The following is a 27817-nucleotide window of genomic DNA, read 5'->3' as shown; positions in this document are numbered from 1 at the left end:
ATTTGACATAATATTAACAATCGAGTACGAGATGGATGCATTTCATGATGTTACAACAGATGCTCGAAGGTTCCACCATGAGATGCGATGCATGCGTGACACCAACGCGCCTCGACTTGGGCACCTGTACATGATGAGGGGACCTCCCAATGATGCTGCTGCTGGACTTCCGGACTAGCATCACTGGGATCTAACTCCCATACCTTGGTTCCAGGGTTACATCTTTTGGAATCTGGCGTGTACAGCCGTGCGCCGCGACCCATGGATTTCGGAAAGGGGGATCCTGGTGGTTGAGGGGCCCAGCCTTAATACACCATTTTGGCTCCTGCTTCGACAAGACGGGTGGTCCCGGACCGGCCCAACTGCGATCAATCGGCGGGTGGTTCTTACTGCGTTCCAATAAGCCTCCCTCCCTTTGGTCCTGGGACGGGATCAAGGCTTATTGGAAATGTGGGTATGGTGCCTCTAAGCTAACTTGGCGCCCCATTCGTGTATGCAGTACCTGCTAGTTCACGAGTGGGCGTCCCCTCGTAGGGCTCCGTGGTGGGACATAAACGTGGTGGGTGAGGTGCTTAGGGCATCTGAAATTTTTATTTTACTCATATGAGTAATTTAAATTCTACTTCTTCCGGGGCCCTAACAAGGCCCCTACCTAACCGAGACGATAACACTGACAACACCTCTGTCAAAAGAGCCAGAACTGAGGATAAAACACCATCTGTAACACCACTTTTCCTCATTCTCCATTCGACTGGAGAGCAGTCAATTGGGAAGATGTCACCCTTCTTTATCCAGAAAGGATTAGAAGGGTTGGCAGGATCACCCAAATCTGTAAAACAACTGCATTCTGGCGACCTTTTGGTCGAAGCCACAACTGTGAAACAGGCGGAAAAAATCCTGAAAGCCACAACAATAGGGGGAATACCTATCATCATAACCCCCCATAAAACTTTGAACTCTTCACGAGGTGTCATTTCGGAGTGGGACCTGCTTCATGTTTCTGAAGAAGAGATCTGCTCTGAATTGAAAGAACAAGGAGTGACGGCTGTCAAAAGAATATCAATGAGAAAGGATGGGAATCTCGTCCCTACCCGAGTTATCATCCTAACATTTAACACCCCACGGCCTCCAAGTTCCATCAAGGTGGCTATCTAAACTGCCCAGTGAGGATTTATATCCCAAACCCACTGCGGTGTTTTAGATGCCAAAAATACGGCCACTCACAAACATCTTGTTGTGGTAACCCTGCCTGTGCTCGATGTGGTGTTAAAGACCACGAGAGCAAGGAATGTTCAGCTCCAAAACCGATCTGTGTCAATTGCCAAGAAGAGCACCCCGCCGAAACTGAAAACAGAGCTGAATATTTCCTACCCAGAGGCCAGAAAACGTATCCAACCAATAAATAGCGGGAAACTTTCATATGCCCAGAAGGTTTCTGCTAAGTGCACTATTGGTACACAAACTGAGATGACTATACCACCAAGAGAGTCATTCACCCCGATTGCACGCTATTTATTGAGTTCACAAAAGCCCACCAAAAAAACACAGTCAGCTGCCACTCCTATATCTGTACCTCCTAGTGCTCCACCACTACCAAAACCAAAACCAAGTGGTAAAGAAAAGCCAAACACTTCAGAAGAGTCATCCGTGATACCAGAAACAATGGATGTAGAGAACAAGGAGGCACCAGATGAATCAGTCTTGGAACTCTTTGCGGAGGAAGAAATGGACACCGGACAGCGTCCATTCTTCCCCAAAAAAGATAAATCCAAGATTGACAAAAGTAAGCCTCAGCACCTCGGAAGCCGCCTGATGGATTCACCAAGCCAAAATAATGGCTAAATTCCTACAATGGAATTGTCATGGATTCCAGCGAAATACTGATGACATCAAGGCCCTCCTGCAAAAGCACGAGCCAGTTTGCTTTTGCTTGCAGGAGACTTATCTAAAGGCAAATGAAGATCCCACCCTGCATACCATCACATTTTTTCGAAAGGATAGAATTACGGATGGTCCTGCTCATGGAGGAGTGGCTATCCTTGTGGGTAACCAGACCCCAGTTCAGCCCTTGATAGTTACAACCAGCATAGAGACTGTTGCAATTCGCCTTTCAGTGGGATTTTTATTAACTGTGTGCTCTATTTATTTGCCACCCGGGACTGACATCTCCCAGGAAGACCTTGATGATCTTGTAACGCAGTTGCCTCTCCCTTTCTTACTTCTCGGGGATTTTAATGGACATAACACCCCGTGGGGTAGTGCTAATATCAATGGAAGGGGACGAGTCATAGAGCGTATGCTAAATGACAATGACCTTTCCCTTCTAAATATTGGAACAAACACCTTCTTCCACATGCCTACCCGTACTTTTTCTGCCATTGATCTCTCTCTCTCTCTCTATTTGCTCCCCTTCTCTACTCCCTTCACTCACTTGGGAAGTGGAGGAGAATCCATATGGAAGTGATCACTTCCCTGTGATAACCTCGTTACACAGTGGGAGACCGTGTCTTCCTTCCAGGTTACCACGGTGGAAGATTGATCAGGCTGACTAGTCTGCCTTCCAACATCAGGCAAATTTTGATCTCAGCACCGTTAGCCAAGAGCCTATCAATGATGCAGTAACGTACATCACAGAGATTATCGTCCAAGCAGCTGCAAATGCTGTTCCAAAAACATCTGCCCGGTTTCCACCATTTCCCAAACCTTGGTGGAATTCACAATGCACAGCAGCAAAAAAGGCTCAAAACAAAGCGTGGGGGGGATATTCCGCCGATATCCTACCATGACCAACCTTATAGCCTTTAAACGCGCACGAGCCAAAGCACGCTATATCCGCCGTCAGAGTCAAAAGGAATCGTGGATCCGTTTTACATCATCTATTAACCAGTCTACCAACTCTAAGGTAGTCTGGGATAAAATCCGGAAAATGAAGGGAAAATATACATCCCACCCTTCTTCAATCCTAGATTATAATGGAGGCACTATTGCAGATCGAACTGCAATAGCCAATTCTCTTGGAGAAACATTCTCTTACATCTCGGCAACATCTTCGTATTCCCCAGAGTTCCTGGTCCTGAAACATAAACTCGAAAAACAGGCACTTAATTTTAAGTCTAAGGGCGTCTATCCCTACAACGGGGCATTCACTATGCAGGAACTGAAAAGAGCCCTCACTCTTTCCAAAGCAAGTGCTGTTGGACCAGATGGCATCCATTATGAAATGATTAAACATCTTTCACCAAAATCTATGGATTATCTGCTCTTTCTATATAACAGAATCTTTATTGAAGGGCAGTTTCCAGATTCCTGGCGCAAGGCAATCGTTCTTGCCTTTGCTAAGCCAGGAAAGGATCCAAAAGTCACTACCAATTATCGTCCTATTGCTCTGACTAACTGTCTGTGCAAAATCCTGGAGAGAATGGTTAATTCTCGTTTAATACGGTACTTAGAATCAAATGACCTTCTCTCCAACATCCAGTGTGGCTTTTGAAGGAACCGGTCCACTTTGGACCATCTTATTAGACTGGAAACATCCATCTGGGATGCTTTCCTAAAACGCGAATACTTGGTGTCGGTGTTCTTTGACATGGAGAAAGCGTATGACACAACTTGGAGATTTGGCATCTTAAAAGATCTGCATAGCCTTGGTCTTAGAGGGCAACTCCCCATTTTTATTAGAAATTTTTAGGCAATCGATCTTTCCAAGTTCGTGTGGGATCCTCATTCTCTCATTCCTTCAGCCAAGAGGAGGGAGTACCACAAGGATCAGTATTAAGTGTCACGCTTTTTGCCATCAAAGTAAATTCCATCACAGAACAACTTCCTCCAACTGTAAACAGTGCCCTCTATGTTGATGACTTTAGCATATTCTGTCAGTCGTGCAACATGAGGGTTGTTGAAAGACAACTGCAGAAAGCCATTGATCGCCTCAACTCCTGGGCACTTGCTAATGGCTTCAGGTTCTCGCCGGAGAAGTCCTTTTGCGTACACTTTTGTCGTAAGCGTAATCTTCATCCTGAACCTGAATTAAGGCTCGGAAAATATGCTATTCCAGTATGCTATTCTCGGACACAAAATTCTTGGGACTCATGTTTGACAAAAAGCTGACCTTTCTGGATCATATCCATCAACTCCGCACAAAGTGCACAAGAGGCCTTAATATTCTCCGCTCGCTCTCCTATACATCTTGGGGTGCAGACCGATGCACCCTTCTACAGCTTTACTGTGCACTCGTGCGATCCAAATTAGATTATCGGTCCCAGGTATATTCTTAAGCCAGAGACAGTGCCCTTCGATGGCTGGACCCTGTCCATCATCAGGCTTTCCGTATCACTACTGGAGCATATAGAACATCTCCTGTCCAGAGTTTATACGTTGAAGCAAACGAACCACCGTTATCGCTTTGATGTAAGCAGTTGTCTCTAAAGTACACTCTAAAACTGAAATCCCTGCCAGACCATCCTACGTGGCCATTCATTTTTGAGCCACGATGGGAAAATTTGTATAACACCCATAAGACTGTCAATCGTTTTTTTGGTATTCGTCTCCAATAGCTACTCATAGAACTTAATATCAAGGTAGACAAGGTTGCCCAAACACCCGAAGCAACCCCTTCCACCCTGGCATGCTCATGTCCTGGCATGTGACTTGTCCCTTTGAAATTGGGGAAAGTCGGACACTCCATCATCTGTCTACCTGCAGCTTTATTCAGCACACCAAGCTGAACATTCTGACTTCGCACCAGTTTACACAGACGGTTCGAAATCGGAATCACCTGTGGGATCTGCTGCTGTCTTTACAGACACCACTACATCGGAGCTGATTCCCTCTGAATGCAGCATATTTACTGCAGAGCTGCATGCTATAGAGTTAGCCTTGGATCAAATTAGTAAATGCCAATACCAACGGTTCATTTTATATTCCAACTCTCTCAGCGTGTTACAGGCTTTAATATCTGTAAGATATAATCCTCATCCAGTTCTGTCTTGTATTCAGCAGAAGATTCACTTTCTCCATGAACGTGAATATGATATCCGCTTCTGCTGGATTCCCAGCCACATTGGGATTAGGGGAAATGATTTGGCTGCCACCACAGCCAAAACAGCCATTCCCAGTAATAATCGCTGCCTGTCAGTACCCTATACAGACTACAGGCAAATAATACACATGAAGATACACTCCCAATGGCAGGATTCGTGGAATAGACAGACTGCAAATAAATTATCTCATATAAAGCCTGTAATTGAACCGTGGCAGTCTAGTCTGCGCAGGAATCATAAGGAGGAAGTTGTTCTTGCCCGGACCCGCATAGGACATAGTCATTTGACTCATTCGTTTTTGCTGAGGGCTGATGACCCTCTTATGTGTGAGTCCTGTGTCACAATTTTAACTATCAGACAAATTTTAATTGATTGTCCAGATTTTAGTAATATCCGTTTTACCGCTTTTAATCATCTGACTGAGCCGTATACACTCGGTCAGATTTTATCCGACAATGACCATGTGTCTGCTATTTTTAGCTATTTTAAATCAATAAAGGTTTTTACTTGTATTTAATATTTACTTGTTATTGTTATTTCTTTATTGATTTATCTTTTTTACATTTTATACCTTTGTTGTTTTATATTTTGACATGGTGACCTAAGTAATTAGGTCAGTGAAACAAAAATTTTTATATATCACCTGGTTGTGGCGCATTATAGCCTTAGTTGCTAATGTGCCAATAAAACCCAAGAACCAACCAACCGACACAGACGCAGCATGGATTGGCAGACACGGTCAAACACACCTGGAGTTGTTCAAGTCTTGAACACTTTCTTGGAGAAACCACTGTGCAAAAGCCACAACAGGGAGCAGTAACTGAACCCTTTGGAGATGAAAAGGGTGTAAGGAATCGTCGTGCCAGACATGCTGTACACTGCAACGAGACACTCCTAAGGCAACGGCACGTGTGCTGGTAGTAGGATTATTCTGGACAGCATTCAACACACTTTCTTCCATGGCGGGAGTTCGCGTTGAATGTGGTCTGCCTGCACTACTCCTGTTACCTCTAAATGACCCATAATCGCACAAATTTTGATGCACACACACAAACAAACGGTGGTCCGGTACATGTCTGTCTGGGAAGCGTTCTCCATAAATTCATTGAGTGGCTCGTCCATTGCCCTCTGCTAATCCATACACTAGGTTGTATGTCTGCCAGCTCACAGTTCGTATATCGATGCATGCTCTTCGTGCAGCGACTACTGCTTGAATGAGTAAACTAGAAATTTTCCCTCTCACGAACTGATGAGCAGTGCCGTGTACCGACTTACGGTGACGTTTCCGGTTATGGTTCCTATGCGATTCACATTCCTTTAGATGTTACCTACCTCCCCTAAACGTTTGTACCAATATTTTTGAGACACCCTGTATAATATAGTAGTAGTAGTAGTAGTAGTGGCACATGATGCAAGAAAGCAAGTGTAGGAGCTTATGCAGCATCAGCCAAAAAAAAAAAAAAAAAAAAAAATCACACCATTCCCTCCAAATGCCTGTCCAGTTCCTCCTTAAATTTATTTAACCTATCAACTTCTACAACGACAGATGGAAGTTTGTTCCAGCAATTAACCGCCCGCTGGCTAAAGGCAAATTTCCGCACATCTATTCTACATCTGTCCTTTCTTAATTTGAACTTATGTCCCCGTAGGTTGGTAATCTGAACAAGAGGAAGGATCCCATCAGAATTCAGCGTGCTCAACCCATTCAAGGCCTTATAGACCTCAATCAGATCACCGCGCAGGTGCCTAGTCTCCAGCCACTGCAATTTGCAGAACTTAAGCCTCTCTTGGTAAGAGAATCCCTTCATTCCCCTCACCAATCGTGTTGCTCTTCTCTGTACACGCTCAAGCAAATCTACATCCTTCCTAAAATGAGGCCTTCAGACCTGTACGCAGTACTCAAGGCGAGGCCTGACCATTGCCTTATACAGAGGGACAATCACCTCCTTTTCCCTGCTAGCAAAATTCCTATATATCATTGACAAAACCCCATGACCCGCCCTAGCAGCCTGTCTGCATTGCTCAGAAAACTTCATATCTGACTGCACAATTACTCCCAGGTCTTTTTCATTTTCTACCACCTTAAGTGTAGTACCACACAGTTGGTAAGTTTCTCTGGGGTTACTTCTACCCATATGCAGTACTTTGCATTTGTCAAGGTTGAACTTCAGTTGCCACTTCTTAGCCCATCTGCCCAAATTATCTAGATCCTGTTGCAGTAGCACACTGCCATTACTGTCATTAACAACCCTGCCAACCTTTGTGTCATCTGCAAACTTCGACATTAAGCCTGATATACCTTCATCAATATCATTGATAAATACACAAAACAACAGTGGACCCAACACCGAACCCTGTGGGACTCCACTAATAACATTAGTCCACAAAGAGCAGCACCCATTGATTACCACCCTCTGTCTTCTCCCACTTAACCATCCTTTTATCCATTGTAGCAACTTACCCTTAATACCATTCTGCTCCAATTTGTACAGTAGTCTTCCATGCGCAACAGTGTCAAAAGCTTTCCTGAAATCCAAGTATATGATATCAAAATTATTTTTTGCATCCAGTTCCTTTGTGACCACATCATAATAACCAATCAAATTTGTCAGACAAGACTTTCCCTTAACAAACCCATGCTGTGTTTGAATTATTGCTGCAGTCTTGTCTAGATGATCCTGCAATGCATCTTTAACCAGCGACTCCATTATTTTACCCGGAACAGAAGTTAAACTAACTGGTCTGTAATTACTCGTGTCACCCTTCGATCCACCTTTGTGAATTGGGGACACATTTGCACATCTCCAGTCCGTGGGAACCTCCCCTGAGTCCAAGGATGCTCTCATAATTATGGCTAAGGGTTTGCTTAGTTGCTTTGCCGCCTCCTTTAAAATAACTGGATAGATCCCATCCACCCCAGGTGCCTTTCTTATGTTTAACTTCAACAATTTCTCCTCCACTTTGCTCTCAGTTATTACAAAATCATTAAGCACACTGCTACAATTTGATAACCTTCTTCCATTTTCAAATTGTAATAATTCCTCACGTGTGAATGTAGATGCAAAATACTCATTCAGTTTGTTTGCTATCTGAGCAGGATCATCAACAGTCGAACCATCGATGTCAAGTGGACCAATCATATTCATCCCCTTCCTTTTAGAGTTTATATAAGTAAAGAAATCCTTGCTGTTTTTCTTAGCATCTTTTGCCAAAGATTTCTCGTAATCCGCCTTCGCCTGCCGAACCTCCTTTGTGACCTGATTACAGACTAGCTTATATCTGCCACAGGCTTCTGCGTCACCTGATAATTTATATGCATCCCATGCATTTTTCTTCTCTGTCACAAGTCTCATTAGTTCATTTGATAACCATTTAGGCCTAAACCTTGAACGATATTTCTTAATCGGTATATAAAGTCTAGTAGCTTCCACGATTAATTCTTTGAATGCTTCCCACTTAGAATTTACTGTTTGTAACATCGTCAGTTGATCCCACTGTACAGAATTTAAAAACTGTCTGAGACCACTGTACTCCCCTTTACGGAAGCAAAAACCCTTTCCTTTACCCCTGACGTTAGTTACCTCTTTGAGTAAATCCCACTTCAGCACATTGTGATCACTGCCACCTAGTGGTTCCTTTATCTGCAAATTCTTAATACACGAATGATCACTGCTGATAACCAGATCAAGAGTGTTACTTTCTCTGGTTGTCTCTCGAACATGCTGCTGCAGAAAACAATCATCCAATAACTCCACAAAAGTCTGACTAGTGTGTGAGTGACCAACCCACAAGTTCCAGTCAATATCTGGGAAGTTAAAATCCCCCATTATAAGACATTCCTATTTACTAGCCCACTCTATTTCTCTGTACAATTTTTCATTGTACTCATTCAAGTCATTAGGCCTATAACACACTCCTACTCTTATTTTTCCTTTCGCAGTGCTTATCTCACACCAAACTGACTCAACAGAGCACTGTTCATCTATATTAACTGGATGCATTTCCTTTGATTTTATGTTTTTCTTAATTAACAGCATAACACCCCCTCCCTTTCTGTCCTGTCTATCCTTTCTGTACACATTGTACTCCCCAAATTCCAGTTCTCACTGGAATTTGGGGAATATAACCTCATAAATCCATATTTCTGAACAATAATACTATATTCAGTACCAATGTTTCTCAACCTGTGTGCTGCACATATGCTCCAGGTGTGCCACGGAAAATGCAAATAAAAAAATTAATAAATCCAAGTTTTATAATGAAAATTAATTCAAATAACAAATTCGTTTATTTACACTGCACCAATCCCAGCCCCATCCATCAGTCAATATGATGTCACGTTTTGATTCCTAGTATTAGATCTGTTCACCTGCAATCCTTTATTCACCTTTTGATTCCTAATAGTATATCTGTTCACCTTTATTCAGCCATTCTTATCACTTGAGAGACTCTCCCAGGCACCCTGCAGTTGTATAAGTGCAACTTGTAAGCAGTATAGTAAGAAATTTCCTTTGTGTTTTAAAAGTACTTCTTGTGTTTTTATATTTTTTGTGTTTTTATCTCTCTAAAACATCATATTCAGTTAATTCGTATAGAACAGGTATTTTCAATTAAATGAATTAGTATATTCTAGAAGTAACTTTAATTTTTTAGACATTATTAGCAATGGATAAATTTTTAGCAAAAGGAAATCAGAAGAGGCAAATTGATAACGACCATCATGGAGAAAATGAAAAAAACAAAAACCAGCAACCATCAACATCAAAAAATAAGAAAACATGTTGTCGTAAATATGATGATGATTATTTCGTGAAGGGATTTTTGTATACTGCTACCAAAGATTGTCCTCTACCTTCATGTGTGGTATGTGGTTTAAAATTGTTGAATGAATCAATGGTGCTGAGTAAATTGCAGCATCATTTTTCTATGAAAAATGAGAATTTATTGTCCAAAACTATGGAATATTTTAAGACTGCAGGCTTCTAGTAGAACAGAATTTTATAGTATGGCTAAAATATCTAATAAAGCCCAAGAAGCCTTTTGAGTAGCTGAACTGGTGGCAAAAAAAAAATAAATAAAAATCTCACCTGATTGCAGAAAGTCTGATTTTACCAGCATGTTGGATAATTGCGAAAAGTATTTTGGGAGAGGAAGCTGAAAAAAAAATAATGATAGTACCGCTTACAAACAGCACAATTACCAGGTGTATAAAAGAAATGTCCGATGAAATTGAAGGACAGTTGGTTCAGAATATTAATAATTTGGGCGACTGTTTGCATTTCAAGTAGATAATTCTACAGATATTAGCAGGAAAGCCTAATTAATAGCATTTGTCAGGTTTATCTAAAATTACACAATTATTAAACTTTCTTTTTTTTGTTGTTGTTGTTGTTGTAAAGAACTCGCAGAAAGAACAACAGGCCAGGATATTTTTGAAGTAATGAATAATTAGCATTAGTAAAAATGCATAATGCAAGAAAGCAAGCTTATACAGCATCAGCCAAAAAAAAAATCTTTCTCATTTCAACCATCCACTCGCTCCAAATATTTGTCTAATTCTGCCTTGAATCTATTTAAGCTATCAACTTCTACAATGACAGATGGAAGTTTGTTCCAGCAATCAACAATCCTCCGGCTAAAGGCAAACTTCCACACATCTATCCTACAACTGTCTTTCCTCAATTTGAATTTATGTCCTCTCAGGTAATTATTCTGAGCAAGAGGAAAAATTCCATCAGCACTGAGCATGCTCAACCCATTCAAGGCTTTATACACCTCAATCAGATCACTTCGCAGGTGTCTAATCACCAGACACTGTAATTTGCAAAACTTAAGCCTTTCTTCGAAAGAGTACCCCCCCCCCTTTGTTCCATTCACTAACCTTGTTGCCCTTCTCTGTACTCGTTCCAGCAGCTCTACATACTTCTTAAAATGAGGCCTCCAGACCTGTATACAGTACTGAAGATGTGGCTTGACCATTGCCTTATACAAGGGAATAATCACCTCCTTATCCCTGCCAGAAAAATTCCTGTATATCATTGACAAGACACCATGAGCTACTCTTGCAGACTGTCTGCACTGCTCAGAAAACTTCATATCTGCCTACACAATTACCCCCAGGTCCTTTTCATTCTCTACTACTGTCAGTGTAGTACCACGTGGTTGATACGTTACTCTGGGGTTATTTCTTCCCATATGCAGTATTTTACATTTTTCAATGTTAAACTTCAGTTGCCACCTCTCAGCCCATCTGCTCAACTTTTCTAGATCCTGTTGCAGCAGCGTACTGTCATTAGTGTCATTAACAACCCTGATAACATTCGTATTGTCTGCAAACTTCGACATTAAGCCTGATATACCATCACCACTTTCATTAAAAATACAGAAAACAACAATGGACCCAACACTGAACCCTGGGGAACTCCACTAATAACATTAGCCCGTGAAAAGCAGTGTCCACTGCTTACCACTCTCTGTCTTCTCCTACTCAACCATCCCTTTATCCATAGCAGCATTTGCCTCCAATGCCACACTGCTCCAATTTGTGCAGCAGTCTTCCATGTGCAACAGAATCAAAAGCTTTCCTGAAATCCAAATATGTATGATATCAAAATTATTTTTGGCATTCAGTTCCTTTGTGATCACATCATAGTATCCAATCAAATTGGTCAGACAAGATCTCCCTTTAACAAACCCATGCTGTGTCTCAACTGTTACTGCAGCCTTGTCTAGGTGATCCTGAAGTGCTTCTTTAACCAGTGCCTCCGTTAATTTTCCTGGAACAGAAATTAAACTAACAGATCTGTAATTACTTCTGTCGCCCTTTGATCCTCCTTTGTGAATTTGGGTCACATTTGCACATCTCCTGTCCATGGGTACTTCCCCTGAGTCCAAGGAAGCTCTCATAATTATGGCTAAGGGTTTGCTTACTTCCTTTTCTGTCTCCTTTAATATAACTGGATAGATACCATTCACCCCATGTGCCTTCTTATGATTATCTTCAACAATTTCTCCTTCACTTTGCTCTGAGTTATTACAAAATCATCTAGCTCACTGCCAGATGATTTTGCCTGAATAACTCCTCATGTGTGAATGTAGATGCAAAATACTCATTTAATTTGTTAGCTACCTGAGCAGGATCATCAACAGTTGAACCATCGATATCAAGTGAACCAATCTAATTCATCCCCTTCCTTCTAGAGTTTACATAAGTAAAGAACTCTTTGCTGTTTTTCTTTGAATCCTAAAATTCAAAGATTTCTCGTAATCTGCCCTTGCCTGCCTAATCTCCTTTTTGGTTTGGTTACAGACCTGCTTATATCTATCATAGACTTCCATGTCACCTGTTAATTTATATCTATCCATGAATTTTTTTTCACTGCCACATGTCTCATTAGCTTATCTGACATCCATTTAGGCCTAAACCTTGAACAGTATTTCTTAGTTGATATGAAAAGCCTAGCAGCTTCCAAGATTAAGTCTTTGAATGCTTCCCATTTTGAATTTGCTGTTGGTAACGTCATCAGTTGGTTCCACCATATAGAATTTAAATACTGTCTCAGAGCACCATAGTCACCTTTATGAAAGCAAAAAACCTTCCTTTTATCCCTGATGGTAATTACCTCTTTGAGTAAATCTCACTTCAGCCCACTGTGATCACTGTCACCTCGCGGTACCTTCATCTACAGATTCTTAATGCAAGAAGAATCTACTGATAATCAGATCAAGGGTATTACTCCCTGTAGTTGCCTCCCGAACATGCTGCTAGAGAAAACAATCATCCAATAAATCCACAAAACCTTGCTAGCGCATGAGTGATCAACCCACAAATACCATTATAAGATGCTCTGATTTACTGGCCCACTTTATTTCCCTGTACAGTTGTTTATTATACTCATCAGAGTCATTAGGCCTATAACACACTCCTACTTTCAATTTTGCTTTCCCAGTGCATATGTCACACCAAAGTGACCTGATACTGCACTGTCCAGCCACGTCGACTGGCTGTAGTTCTTTGGAATGTGTTTCTTAACTAATAGCATAACCCCTACTTCTTTCCTATCCTGTCTATCCTTCCTGTACATATTGTACTCCCTAAATTCCATTTCTGCATTCCTTATATTCGTGTGACACTACGTCTCTGATATCCCAACAATATCTACCTTTGATGTTTTGATCAACACCTCAAATTCATCAAATTTATTTATCAATCTCCTAGCATTGGTGTACACGCAAGTATACATGCACCTGTTCCCATTCTTAGCTACCTGACACAGCCCATATATTTACTTTTTCTGCAATGACCCCCAGCAGTCCCTGAAATCCTCTGCACCTTGTTTTCTAGGCTGCTGCTCTTTCCAATACAAGCAGTGCAAAAATCTCTTTCACCTCTGCCCGTGGCTACTGTTAATCTATTAGTCCATGTATCCCCACAAGCTAGCAGTTTTCCAACCCACCTAATACTTCCTCGATAGTATCAGCAAATATTCTTGCACCCTTTATATTTAAGTGTACCTGTAGAAACATTCTCTCCTGTTAACAAGCACAGACCAGGCTGGGAAAAATTGTACCCCTTGAGCCGTGCACAATCTCTCCAGGCCGAATTGATTGACAAGGCTCTCATCACATACTCCCTCCTATCATGTCTGGGCAGAATTGCAGACACTTTCAAATTCAACCCTAAGTCACAGCTTTTTATCAACATTTACCTGTACTTGTTAAGTAATTCCATTGGTCTCCTACTCTTAATATCATTGTATACACAACAATAATATGTTCCCCGTTTCCCCTACAATAGAGTCACCAACAACAACTAGTTCATGTGGACAAGCACATTCTGTCTTGGGGGTTGCTGCTGTGTTGCGTATTGTTCAAGTGCAAGTTCTGGCATTGATGTGGGCAGCTGAGAACTTGATGGGCCCCTCAATTTAAATCCTTTGAGGACGTCGACCGTGTCCTTCAAGCTCTCGTATAGGCCCATAACAACGCTGAGTTGGTGCTTGATTTCCTCACACTCCTTACATTGCGCACACACAAGGACATTCTCCTTGGCAATATCATGTCCGGTTCCTCATTGCACCACAACATCAAAAAAGCAGTACATTTCAAAAGGCTGTGATTCAAAATACCACCGCACCCCCTCAGTTTTCCCCTGAGCCACAGCACTCCCATTAGCTTGAGCCTTTTGCTTTGCTGCTCTGGTCTGAGCCATGATTTCGATTCAATTTCAATACAAAAATATAACCCTAAACTTATATCCCAAAGCAGTTATAACACTATATATATATATATATATATATTTCGGTATCGAGTATTATCTCCAAGTTACGTTATATGACTTTCATATCTCCTATCAAGTTATATGTATTACCATATTTCCCCATGTATAAGATGCACCTTTTTTCGAAAAATTTGAGGTCTAAAAACTCGGTGCATCTTATACAGTGGTTTTAGATTTTTTTTACTTGCATTTCCCACTTTTTCGCGCTTTTCTTTGTGCTCATGGTTTCGCACTTGTTACCAGAATATTAGGCTACGTTTTGCCACGTTCTGCCCAGAAATGGCTCAGAAAAGATTTTTGTACAGTGCTGAATTAAAGTTAAAAGTGATCCAGTTTGCAAAAGTGAATGGAAATCTTGCTGCTGCTGAACGTAAGTTTGGTCCTCCTCCAACTGAGAAAATAATCCGAGACTGGCTGTGGGAAGAAGAAACCCTACTGAAAACACCACGGCAGAAGAAGGCCATTAGAGGCAAGTCAGCAAAATGGCATGATTTAGAGAGGGAATTGAAGATATGGATTGAGGAGCAAAGGGCAATTGGAATTCCTGTGTCCACAAAGATGGTTCAGCATGACGCAAGAAGAATTGCTGATGAAAAAGAAGTTACTGATTTCAAAGGAGGACACAATTGGTGCTTTTAGTTCATGAAACAGAATGGACTAAGCATGCGTACACACACCAGACTTGCCCAAAAGATGCCTGAAAGCTATGAGCAGAGGGTCCTTGAATTTCATCGTTTTGTCATTCAATGTTGGAAGACACATCAGTTTGAGTTGTCACAGATTGCAAATATGGACAAAGTCCCCCTTCAATTTGATGTCCCAAGTAACAGAACTGTTGATAAGAAGGGGTGAAAACTGTAACTCTGAAGACAAGTGGACATGAAAAGAGCCATTATTCAGTTGTTCTAGCTTGTTGTGCCGACGGAACCAAGCTGCCTCCTATGCTGATTTTCAAACGCAAAACAATGCCAAAAGAAGACATTCCTCGAGGAGTGATTGTGCACGTTCATGACAAGGGTTGGATGGATCAGGATGGGATGAAGATCTGGTTTGAGAAAGTTTGGAGCAGGAGACCAGGTGGGCTCTTACGCAAACTTGCCCTATTCATGCTTGATCAGTTCAGGGCACACATAACAAAAAACAAACACAAAGAAGATTGCTGTAAAGCAAAAAACAAAACTTGCCGTCATACCTGGAGGCTTGACATCCCAGCTCCAACCACTTGATGTCAGCATTAACAAACCCTTCAAAGCTACCATGAGAGACGAATGGAACCAATGGATGAAGTCTTCTGGGGACAATTTGACACCAGCAGGAAGAGTGAAGAAACCAACTATAGGAGAAGTTTGAACCTGGGTGAAAAGATCCTGGGATGATATCAAGGTTGAGATCGTTGTCAAGTCATTTAACAAGTGTGGCATTTCAAATGCCATAGATGGAACTCAGAACGAGGCAATATATGAAGACAGTGATTCGTCATCAGACACAGATGAGGACAAGCTAATGGACAGGAGTTTTGACAATGATGAGTTGTATGAATTTTATGATGAATAAAACTTGAGTTCAATAACTTTATGTAATACTAGCAGTAAGCTACAGAATCTTGAAATAACTGGGAGTAAAGTGTAGGAGAAACTGTTGAAGATAAACACAAGAAAGGCACCCGGGGGTGGATGGGATCTATCCAGTTATATTAAAGGAGGCAGCAAAGGAAGTAAGCAAACCCTTAGCCGTAATTATGAGAGCTTCCTTGGACTCAGGGGAGGTACCCATAGACTGGAAATGTGCAAATGTGACCCCAATTCACAAAGGAGGATCAAAGGCTGACACAAGTAATTATAGACCTGTGAGCTTAACTTCTGTTCCAGGAAAATTAATGGAGGCACTGGTTAAAGAAGCACTGCAGGATCATTTAGACAAGACTTCAGTTATAGCTCGGACACAGCATGGTTTTGTTAAGGGGAAGTCTTGCCTGACTAATTTGATTGGATACTATGATGCAGTCACAAAAGAACTGGATGCAGGGAATAGCTTTGATATTATATACTTGGATCTTAGAAAGGCTTTTGATACTGTTGCACATGGAAGACTGCTACACAAATTGGAGCAGTGTGACATTGGAGGCAAATTGCTGCTATGGATAAAGGGGTGGTTGAGGGGGAGAAGACAGAGAGTGGTAATCAATGGACACTGCTCATCGTGGACTAATGTTATTAGTGGAGTCCCTCAGGGCTCAGTGTTGGGTCCATTATTGTTTTCTGTATTTATAAATGATATTGATGATGGTATATCAAGCTTAATGTCCAAGTTTGCAGACGATACAAAGGTTGGCAGGGTTGTCAAGGACACTACTGACACTATGCTGCTGCAACAGGATCTGGAAAGGTTGAGCAGATGGGGTGAGAGGTGGCAAATGAAGTTTAACATTGACAAATGTAAAGTACTACACATGGGAAACAGCAACCCCAGAGCAACGTATCAACTCTGTGGTACTACACTGACAGTGGTAGAGAATGAAAGGGACTTGGGGGTGGTTGTGCAGGCAGATATGAAGTTCTCTGAGCAGTGCAGATGGGCTGCAAGCGTAGCTCATGGAGTATTGTCAACGATATACAGGAATTTTTCCAGCAGGGATAAGGAGGTGATTATTCCATTGTATTAAGCAATGGTCAGGCCACACCTAGAGTACTGTATACAGGTCTGGAGGCCTCATTTCAAGAAGGATGTAGAGCTGCTGGAACGAGTACAGAGAAGGGCAACAAGATTAGTGAATGGAACAAAGGAGTGCTCTTATGAAGAAAGGCTTAAGTTTTGCAAATTACAGTGTCTGGAGACTAGGCACCAGCGAGGTGATCTGATAGAGGTGTATAAAGCCTTGAATGGTTTGAGCATGCTCAATGCTGATGGGAGTCTTCCTCTTGCTCAGAATAATCACCTGAGAGGGCATAAATTCAAATTAAGGAAGGACAGATGTAGGATGGACGTGCGGAAATTTGTCTTTAGCCAGCGGGTGGTTGGTTGGTGGAACAGACTTCCATCCCTTGTAGTGGAGGTTGATAGCCTAAATAAGTTTAAGGCTCAGCTGGACAGGTATTTTGGACGAACAGAGGGGTGAAGTGGAAGTGGGTTTTTTTTTTTTTTTTTTTGGCTGATGCTGCATAAGCTTGCTTTCTTGCATCAAATGCCTCTACTAATGCTAACTAATGCTAATACATTTTTTTTTCAAATTTCGGGCCTGAAAATTAAGGTGCGTCTTATACATGGGGAAATACAGTAATTAATACTGTTCTGTTTGTAAAATATAAGTCGTTATATGTATTTAGTTAAAAAAGTTCAATTTAATTTACAATGCAATTTAATAAGATTAATAATTTTACTGATTAATTGATAATACTTTTCTATACTAAGCTAACAGATTTCTAATACAGTGCTACATGTTTCGCTATCTAGTTTTATGTTAAACCTTACACTATCTAGTTTGGGATATACATTGTATCGTACAGCAATGGCTGCAAGCTACGAACAGTAAACCTACGAACACTAAGTATTAATTAACTTTCAAAATTGCTATCTAAATTCAAAATAAACCAAGGAGCTTGACTTGGTCTATAAGCTACTTATTTAAAATAATTTAATATATAACAATTAAGTCAATAAAACGGCTAAATATAATTAAAAACTTAGTGTTCGCCGGAGCTGCAAAATCTTGTTCAACACATGGATTGGACATCCTTACCGATACTAAGTAATAACCTACAAAATCTCTATCTAAGTTCAAATTAAACTAAGTGTGTGTGTGTGTGTGGTATATTATGGAAATTGTGTGTTGGCATTTGCACCAACGGTGCTCCCACAATGACAGGAGCTCTAAAAGGATTTGTAAACTTAGTAAAACCACACAATTCAAATATTATTACAACACACTATTTTATAAACAGAGAAGTTCTAGTATTGGACAGTTGTACCTGATTTAAAACTTGCACTTGATCAAGCAGTTAAAATGGCCAATTATATCAAAACTAGACCACAAAAAATACATATTTACAGAAAATTATTCGAGGAACTGGAGTCTGATCATTTTTCTTTAATAATGCATACTGAGGTTCAGTGGCTATCAAACAGAAATGTACTTATGTGTATGTATGAGTTGCATGAGAAAATGCTCATATTTTTTTCACTGGAGTAATCAGAATTTTGTGATTATTTATGTAATGAAATTTGGTGCTGTAAATTAGCTTTTCTCGCAGATTTATTCACACAGCTTAATAAATTAAATATCAGTATGCAACGTTCATAGGAAAATTTACTCACTTCTATTGACAAGTTGTTCGCCTTTAAAGAGGCGCCTCCGTAGCCAGGTGGGAAGGAGCAGCAGTGCGTAGCACACGCTTCTTGATTAGACCGGGGTTCGAGCCCGTCACCACCAAATACGGAGAATGCGGAAAGGTCAGGGAATGACCACCGCATATCCCAGAGCAATATGGCCTTAGTTGCTAATACTCCTAAAAAAAACCAAATAAACAAACAAACAAGCCTTTAAAGAAAAGTTGAGTATATGGAAAAAATATTTAAATGAAAAAAATTTAGAAATGTTTCCCTTGACTGCCAAAACAAATTAGACTAAAATAATTAATGTAATAAGCAAAATATTAGAGCTGTTAAAACATTAAAGGCAAAAATTGAGCATTACTTTCCATCCCTTGATACCAAAAAATATTTGTGGGTAGATGCCTATTTGCAACAAGAAACCTTCCGACATTAGAACTTAATCTGCAAGAGGAAGAAGAATTGGCTGAGATCCGTAGTGACCAGTGCTGAAAATTCACTTTAATAACGCTAATATTAGCAAATTTTGAATCAAAATGAATATCCACGAATTTGAATTTTATTGCCATTTTCCACTTCCCACTTGTGCGAAACAGGGTTTTAAACCAGATTAAACAAAAAAAAAAAAAGAGAGAGAGAGAGAGAGAGAGAGACTAAAGTCGGTAGAAGAGGAGCTGAAAGTAAGCCTATCCACAATAAATCCTCATATTAAAAAATTGTGCCTCCCATCAAACCCAACCGTCTCACTGGTTAAAATGTTATAATTGTATATTTGTTTGTTTTTATATAATTATCTTAATATTTTACATATTTTCTTTTAAATTTCACGCAATTAATGTATGTTCAAAAAACATCAAAGTATTTAAAACAAATAATAAATGTATTATTAAATATACCCAACAGAAATTACTTCCAGTTTGTGAATATATATATATATATTATTAATAATTTTTATTTATAATATTTATAGATATTTATAATATATATATATATATATATATATATATATATTACAAATATATATTATACAGGGTGTCTCAAAAATACACGGCATAACTTCAGGAATGAGTTCCTCATATGTAGACAATAAAAATATTTTATATCAACATAGTTCCGGAAATGCTTGGTTCCTGAGTTATTAACCGGAATGTCTTATCTCCCACAGGTGATTTCCTTCATCACAAGGTACTGACAGAATCTGGTGGTTTTCCATTCCATTCCAACCATTTACTTAAATCAGGAGCAAGCGGATATGCACTTTATGTATGGTTTGGCAGACAGCAATGCTCTGGAGGCTCGTCGTTTGTACCACAAAAGGTTCCCAGAACAAAGATGTCCAGACAGGAAAACATTTGTAGGTATCCATCGCCACCTTTGCGAATATGGGACCTTTACACCTCATGCTGCCAACAGAGGACGACCAAGATCTATGACTCCTGAAGTAGAGAAGGAGATTTTGGATGCTGTGCATGCCACTCCTGGAATCAGCACACGCAGAATAGCAATGGAACTGGCTGTTCAACGTTCGACTATTTGGAGAGTGTTGTGAGAACACCAACTGTATCCTTACCATCTGCAATGGGTACAGGCCTTGTCACCAGCAGATTACCCTGCATGACTAATGTTCTGCCAGTGGTTCTTGCAGCAGTGTGGTACAACTCTTCACTTTCCTGCCTTAGTGTTATTCACAGATGAAGCACAGTTCACATGAGATGGAATCCAAAACTTTCACAATCAGCATGTATGGACTGAGAAAAACCCACATGCAATTCTTCCATCACATCACCAATAGCGGTTCAGCCTCAACATCTGGCCGGGTGTTTTTGGTGATAAGTTATTTGGGCTCCATGTACTTCCAAACAAACTCACAGGGCAGGCATACAGAAACTTTCCGGAAAACAACATGCCTGATTTCTTGGACGACACGCCACTGATCATTTGTCAACAAGCATACTTCATGCACGATGGCACTCCCATACATTTCAGCCACCTAGCCTGCAATTACCTGAATCGAAGGTTTCCTGGTTGGTGGATAGGTAGAGGTGGACCAACTGCCTGGCCTCCATGCTCAACTGATTTAAACCCACTAGATTTCTTCTTGTGGGGCCATTTAAAGTCATTGGTGTTCGACTCTGGTAGCTAATGTGGAAACTCTCCGCAATTGAATTGTGGCAGGTTGTGAGACAATACGAAACATGCCAGGAATTTGGCATCGTCTTTGCAGGTCCATGAGACGTTGATGTGAGGCCTGTATTCAGGAAGAAGGTGGACATTTTGAACAATTACTATAAGGTGATGCAAACAGTTAAGTGTCATAGAAATATGTTGATATAAAATATTTTTATTGTCTACATATGAGGAACTCATTCCTGAAGTTATGCCGTGTTCTTTTGAGACACCCTGTATATATATATATATGAGTATAATAGTGATTGTAATGTGCCCCAAAATTTTAGCATTTTTCAAAGTTTCAAAGGTTGAGAAACTACAGTTCCAGTAGTAGTAAAATGCACAGATCATCAACCACCATAATATTATGCCATGTTCCAACAAAGCAGCAAAGCAAACTTTCTTGAGATTACTTTCTCTAAGCCTAAAATTTTAAAAAAAGTAAAGAAGGTTAATTATTTGAATAGCTATAATTATTAGTTAATTATTTAATTATTAATTATTTGAATAGCACATTGCACATGTTATCTTGAAAGTGTTCAAATATGTGATTTCACACTGTTCTGTAAATTACATTAACCAAACTAATGAATTCAAATCAGAGATGGCTCATCATATATGAATATCACGTAGTTATTGTATTATAAAAATTTTTATTTCTTGACAAGGTGCCTCCGTAGCCAGGTGGGAAGGAGCAGCAGTGCATAGCACACGCTTCTTGATTAGACCGGGGTTCAAGCCCGTCACCACCAAATACGGAGGATGCGGAAAGGTCAGGGTTATTCCCTGAGCAATATGGCCTCAGTTGCTAATGCTCCTAAAAAACCAAATAACAAACAATAAATTTCTTGACAAAAGAGTGCTTGCCTGCTGTACAAAATAATGCTAAAATGCTTGTGCATACGTTTTTTGTGTTGGGTGCTGCACTTCTCTGAAGAATATTAGAATATATTTCTAATTAAAATGGGTATAGAATATGTTTGTAACACTTGGAAAGCTTCCAAGTAAAATAAGCTGAAGTTTCATGAAAATTAAAAATTCTTTATCCTCTCATTTTCATTGCTCAGTTACTTTTTTTTTTTTTTTGAAACAACTGTCTTGTCCTCTAATTTTCCATTCTTAAAACCTAGTCCCTTTCCCCTTTCTCCTACTACATTAGAGCATTTTAAAATCTAGCTGATAAACTTTCTCCATAATTGATATGCATTTATTAATATGTAAATGTATATTTAAAAAAAGTTAATTTTTGTGTTCAGTTATCCTTGAATATAATTTTCATCCAAATGAAATTAAAAAATATGAGGTGTGAGCTAAAAGTTTCCAGCCTGTGGAAATAAAATTAATTTAGACTTGACATCAGTTACATGTTGGCACTGTCCCCTTCAAAGTGGTTTCCCTCCAGAATTTATACATAGATTCCAACACTTCTTCCACTATTTGAAGTATATCTAGAATTCCTGTTTCATGATGCTTTCCAAACACTTTCTGTGATTCAGTTCAAATATTTGCAATGACTTTGAATCTTTGTTCATTTAATTGAATTTTCGTTTTGGGAAAAGGAAGAAGTCAAAGCGAGCTAGATTAGGAGAATAGAGAACTGAACTTCTGAACCAATAATGTGAATTGGCATATTGTTGTGACACAGAAGCCAATCCTGAATGTGGCATTTGTTTGGACATTTTCTCTTGACATCCTCCCTCAAACATCTTAGGACCCTGATGTGAAACCGGTGATTTACAGTTTGTCCAGGAGGAAGGAACCTTGGTGAAAAATTCCATCATTGTCAGAGAAAACAATAAGCATGCTCTTGACATTTGATCTAACCTGTCTTGACTTTTTAGGACATAGAGATGATGAACTTCCACTGGGAGGACTGCTGCTCTGCTTCTGGGCCATACCTATAAACCCAGCTTTCATTCCCTGTTATGACCTTGGAAAGTAAGTTTCTGCCATTTCCAGTTCTACACTGATTATTGTTATTATTGTTATTGTTTGGTTTTTAGGAGCATTAGCAACTAAGGCCATATTGCTCCGGGGATATGCGGTGGTCATTCCCTGACCTTTCCGCATCCTCCGTATTTGGTGGTCACGGGCTCGAACCCCGGTCTAATCAAGAAGTGTGTGCTATTCACTGCTGCTCTTGCCCACCTAGCTACGGAGGCGCCGTTCTACATTGGTAGGTGTCTTCTACACAGAAAGACAGTTCTGTTTCTGGTTATCACCCAGCAGACAGGGCACAAATTTTGCAGCACTCCACCTATATTTAAATTTTACCTGAAGTTTGCCTGCCTTGATAGCATGAATACCATTGAAAAGTTTGTGTTCTGTCCATAGCATTATCATCAAATGTTTGTTTAAGCATTTCATAACTTCCTGAAGCTTTTTTCTCAGATTTATAACAAAATTTTACATAAATGTGTCATTCCTTAACATCTGCCATCTTACCTAGCCATAAAAATCGCAAGACACATTCAACAGAAACTCAAACACCAATTGCACAAAAGAAAATAAATTACCTGTGTGATTCCCTCCTCATTTAGGTAGCCGTTCCCCTGATCTTTGAATTTAGCCAGTCCGCCTCAACTAGCAACAGAGGTAAATTATTCCAGTAATTAAAAACTTACTGGCTAAAATAAAACTTCCTACAATCCAGTCTAAACCTCTGGTTACACTGCTAAACCAAATTCCTTTTCTCCCCTACTGTTTTAATTCAATCCCATGAAATGTATAAGTTATTTTGGGGTTGCTATTCCACAAGCGTATGACCTTGCATTTTGCTGTACATTAAAACGTAGCTGCCACTTTTCTGATACCTTTGAAGCTCTCCCAATTTTCGTATCACCTGCAAATTTTGACATCCCACCCTTTATCTTTTTATCAATATCATGTATGAAAATCAGAAACAACAGTGGACCCAAAACCAATCCTCAGAAAACCTGCCTCTAAGATTAAACCAGTCTGAAGAGTAACCATTAACCACAACCCTCAACAATACTGTGATCCATCTTAGAACCTTACCCAACATGTTCTAGATCATACAGTAACCTCTCATGAGGGATTAAGTCAAATGCTTTGCTAAAATCTGAATAAACAATGTTGAAATTATTTCCCACCTCCAACTCATGAGTAAATGTATCAAAATAGCTAACCAGGTTACTTACACATCATTTTCCTTAACAACGCTCTGTTGTGTATCTTTCAGGATTCTATTTCTATTTAAATGTTTCTATATTGCACTCTTTATCATTGCCTCTATTTGGAGGAATGGATGATAAAATGGGAAGATTTTTTTTTTTTTTTTTTTTGGCTGATGCCATGTAAGCTTGCTTTCTTGCATCTTATGCCACTACTAATGCCAATGCTGACCCCACTTCTGACGTTACACCAAATTCCTTTAATATGGAAGAAAAAATATGGAGTCTAAGTTTATCTCAATTTTGTAAATGATACAAAGGTTAACAGGATCTTTAATGACTGGAATCAAGGCACATACTGCAACAAGACCTAGAAAAATTAGGGAGGTAGGATGAGAAGTGGCAGTTTAATTTTTAAATTGATAAATGCAAATTGCTGCATATGAATGGTATGTTATTGTGCAACAGTAATTGCACAATAACATACCATTTAGATAGTACCACACTTAAGGTGGTGGAGAGTTAAAGAGATAGGAGTGATTCTATAGTCCAAGAAGTTCTCTAAGCAGTGCAGATAGGCAGCTCAGCCAGCTCATGGAGTTTTGTCGATGATATACAGGAATTTTCCTAGTAGGGACAAGGCAATTATCCCATTGTATAAGACATTGTATAAGTTGTTAGGGCTGCACCCTGAGTACTGCATGCAGATGTGGAAGCCTCATCTGAAGAAGAGTGTGGATCTCTTTGAATGGGTGCAGAGAAGAGCAACCAGATTAGTCAAGGACACAAAAGGATACCCTTATCCCTTCAGTTCTCTAAATTGCAGTGCTTGGAAACTAGGCACCTGTGAGAACACACCTGATTAAATTATTTAAGGTTTTGGATTGAGAACTAAGTGCTGATGGCATCCTTACTCTTTCTTGAACAGCACACTTAAGGGAACAAGGATGGCTGCAGGACTGATGTGCAAAAATTTGTTTTCAGCTAGAGAGTAATTAATTGTTAAAACAACCATGTAGTGTTGTAGAAGTGGTTAGTTTGAATTATGTTGCCTTGCATCATTTGCCACTACTAATACCAATACTAAACAACCCAAAATTATTGTTTTTGAAAAACATGCACTTTTCATTATGGTTATCTTACTTCCTTATTTTTTCACTGGTGGAAAATTATGTATTACTTAAAAGCTTCAAGCTACCAATGTTTTTAAGCTAATAATATATCATTCTTTTAAAACTTTTGTAATGATAAACCTTAGAGAAAGTGCAGATTTCCTTTTGGGAATTATTGTCTAATTTTTTTTATATTCACTCTATGTCGCATTGTCACCTTTGTGGTTATAGAGGTGGGTTTCATAAAATTAAAGTTAATTTTGATGTACATAATTTGAAATTTAATTAAATATCTAAGTTGAAACAATTAAATATAGCAAAATCCATTTTACAGTTGATGGTGATTGGTCTTCCTGGAGTTCTTGGTCATTATGTTCTTCAACATGTGGCCCTGGAATTCAACAGCGATTTCGCACCTGTGATAACCCATTTCCTCAGTTCAACGGGGCTGAATGCTTTGGAAATAAAAGTGGTGTAGCCCTTTGTAATGCTCCAGTGGAATGTCCAGGTAAATTACAAAATATTATTATTTTATTTGAGTGTCAATGGAAAATGCTCCAGTGGAATGCCCAGGTAAATTACAAAATATTATTATTTTATTTGAGTGTCAATGGAATAGCGGTGGGGAAGGGGTGTTGAAAATATGCAGTGCTTTTGAATCTTTACTATAGAAAACGTTTATAAGAATTTCCTCCCTCCCCATATTCTCCACACAAGATTATTATTATTCCTGTTACTGCCTCCGTGATTAATTTATGCAAAGCATCGCTCACTGCATCAATTAAAGTGGCACAGTTTTTTTAATGAAATAAGAAAAAAAAAACTTGATTATTTCAGAGCACAAAGCTTAGTCTTAAAACTACTAACTTCAAGCTTAAAATACTAACTTATATAACACTTACATACATTTGTATAGTGGTAGAATGCTCTAACACAGATGGCATTGATCTCTCCAAGTGTTCCATTCATACTCTTCAATCATTAACCAAATACAACAGAATACAATCATTAACCAAATTTAACAAAGTCACATGGGCTAAAGCCATGGTCAACTCAAATGAGTGTCATTTGAGTTGTAGTCAACTCAAATGTACTAATACAAATTGACTATTTGGCTATGTAGTAGTAGTAGTGAGCCTGTCATTCACAAATTGCCTTAATGTTGCACTACAAATAAACAGCACTCTCCAAAATGAGAAGTGGTCGACCACAAGTCATGAAAGAGACTATTTTTGTGATAATTTTTTTATGCAAATACTTATAAACTAACATTTCTTTTCCCTGACTTAATAGACTGAGAACATTTGCAAACAGAAGTAATTTTTGGCTGTAGCCTAATCCTGATCTGTGTAAAGATATTGTTAGGCATGCACCAAAGTTGACTCAGAGATATTTCAGAACAAAGGGTACCAAGTACTTACAACAAGGAAGTTACAGCACATTGGATTCTTATACACATGAATTAGGTCAGAAATTCCCTTTCAATTAAGATGATTTTGAAAGGCATGTGAATTTGAAGAAAAATTTATGTAATTAGGGACAACAACAGCAATTTCCCTAACCAAATTGTTTGGTCCAACAAGGTGGTTTTCAAATTAGAGGCCATTCACAAATTACCTAATGTACATTTCATGAATCTAACTTATATTCCACGTTAGTATTTTCATTTTTGATAATTAACTGTTGTGTGCATGTGACATCATACTTTCCAAAAACAATTAAAATTAAAAATTCTGTTAGAGTGATATAAATGTGAATTTTAGCACCCCTTAATATTGTTTTGGCTTTTGATTAGAAATGTTGATTTTGTTAAAATTGGAGAGATATATATGGCTATAAAAAATAAGATATTTCACTTTTGAGCACATAAAGCACCTGTGTAACTTTTAAAAAATAATAACCTATTTTAAAAAAAAAATGTTAAACTAAGAAATAGCATTACTTCCTTTCCTCCATTTCATAAATTATTTCTCCTTCCCTTCATTTTATAAATATGGAGGTTTTCAAAAAGATGCCTCAATTTTAGTGTTGTATATATTTTCTGAAATACATGACATGCATCAATTTTTGATTTTTGTCTAATGTCTCTGACTGAGCAAATTTGGGAGAATATGCTACCCATGGTGATAACTTTGTGAAAGCCATTATTGAGTAGGATGGTGTGTACAACAGAGCAACTGTTCTTAGTTAAAAGATTTAATCAGACTGCTAGTGGTATTAGCATTCAGAGTGAATTTTTGAGTAAATTCATGTATATGCAGGAAAACTAATTTAAAATTCATGTTCATGTTCATGTAAAATTCATTCATGTGTATGCAGAAAATCTAAAGTAATTTTGGGACAAACCTAACCTGAACCTGAAGAGTCTACAGTACTAATTGACATTACAGTTTTCAAAATGCAGAAAGTTACTATATATGATTTATTTATTTTGTATGATGTGATCAATACACGAAGGAACCAGTTTTTTCTTGCTTCCTTCATGTATCGTGGCCGGGATATCCAACCAACCGGTTGGTTTGGTACCATCGTGATATCCAGCCCGAGGCGGGAATCGAACCCGCGACCTTTGGGTTGCTAGGCAGGCACTTTACCTACCCGGCTAGCCCGGTCATGATAGTGTAAATGCATTAATTCTCAATAATGGCAATGCAGAAACACATCCATTTTTCTGGCTACTTCTATCCTCCAATGCACCATAAAATAACAAACCAAACCAATCTTCTATCTGCTGTGTTGAAGATTATCCTTTTTGTT

The 27817-nt window shown here is 39.2% G+C and overlaps 1 protein-coding gene across 1 annotated transcript in view; it reads left to right on the top strand.

The window, feature by feature from the left end:
- Positions 1-27817, top strand: part of LOC150076253 (coadhesin-like) — a 270840-nt gene that overhangs the window by 117452 nt on the left and 125571 nt on the right. Inside the window, exon 5 of the mRNA XM_090388126.1 lies at positions 25395-25568. Coding sequence (XP_090244252.1) covers positions 25395-25568 — 174 coding nt within the window. The remainder of the gene's footprint in view (positions 1-25394; positions 25569-27817) is intronic.

The sequence above is a fragment of the Mastigoproctus giganteus genome, chromosome 13 (genome assembly GCF_048544385.1).
Source record: "Mastigoproctus giganteus isolate SK-2022 chromosome 13, ASM4854438v1, whole genome shotgun sequence".
NCBI lineage: Eukaryota > Metazoa > Arthropoda > Arachnida > Uropygi > Thelyphonidae > Mastigoproctus > Mastigoproctus giganteus.
Note: the sequence above shows the minus strand (reverse complement) of the source record. Positions and strands in the feature narration are given on the sequence as shown.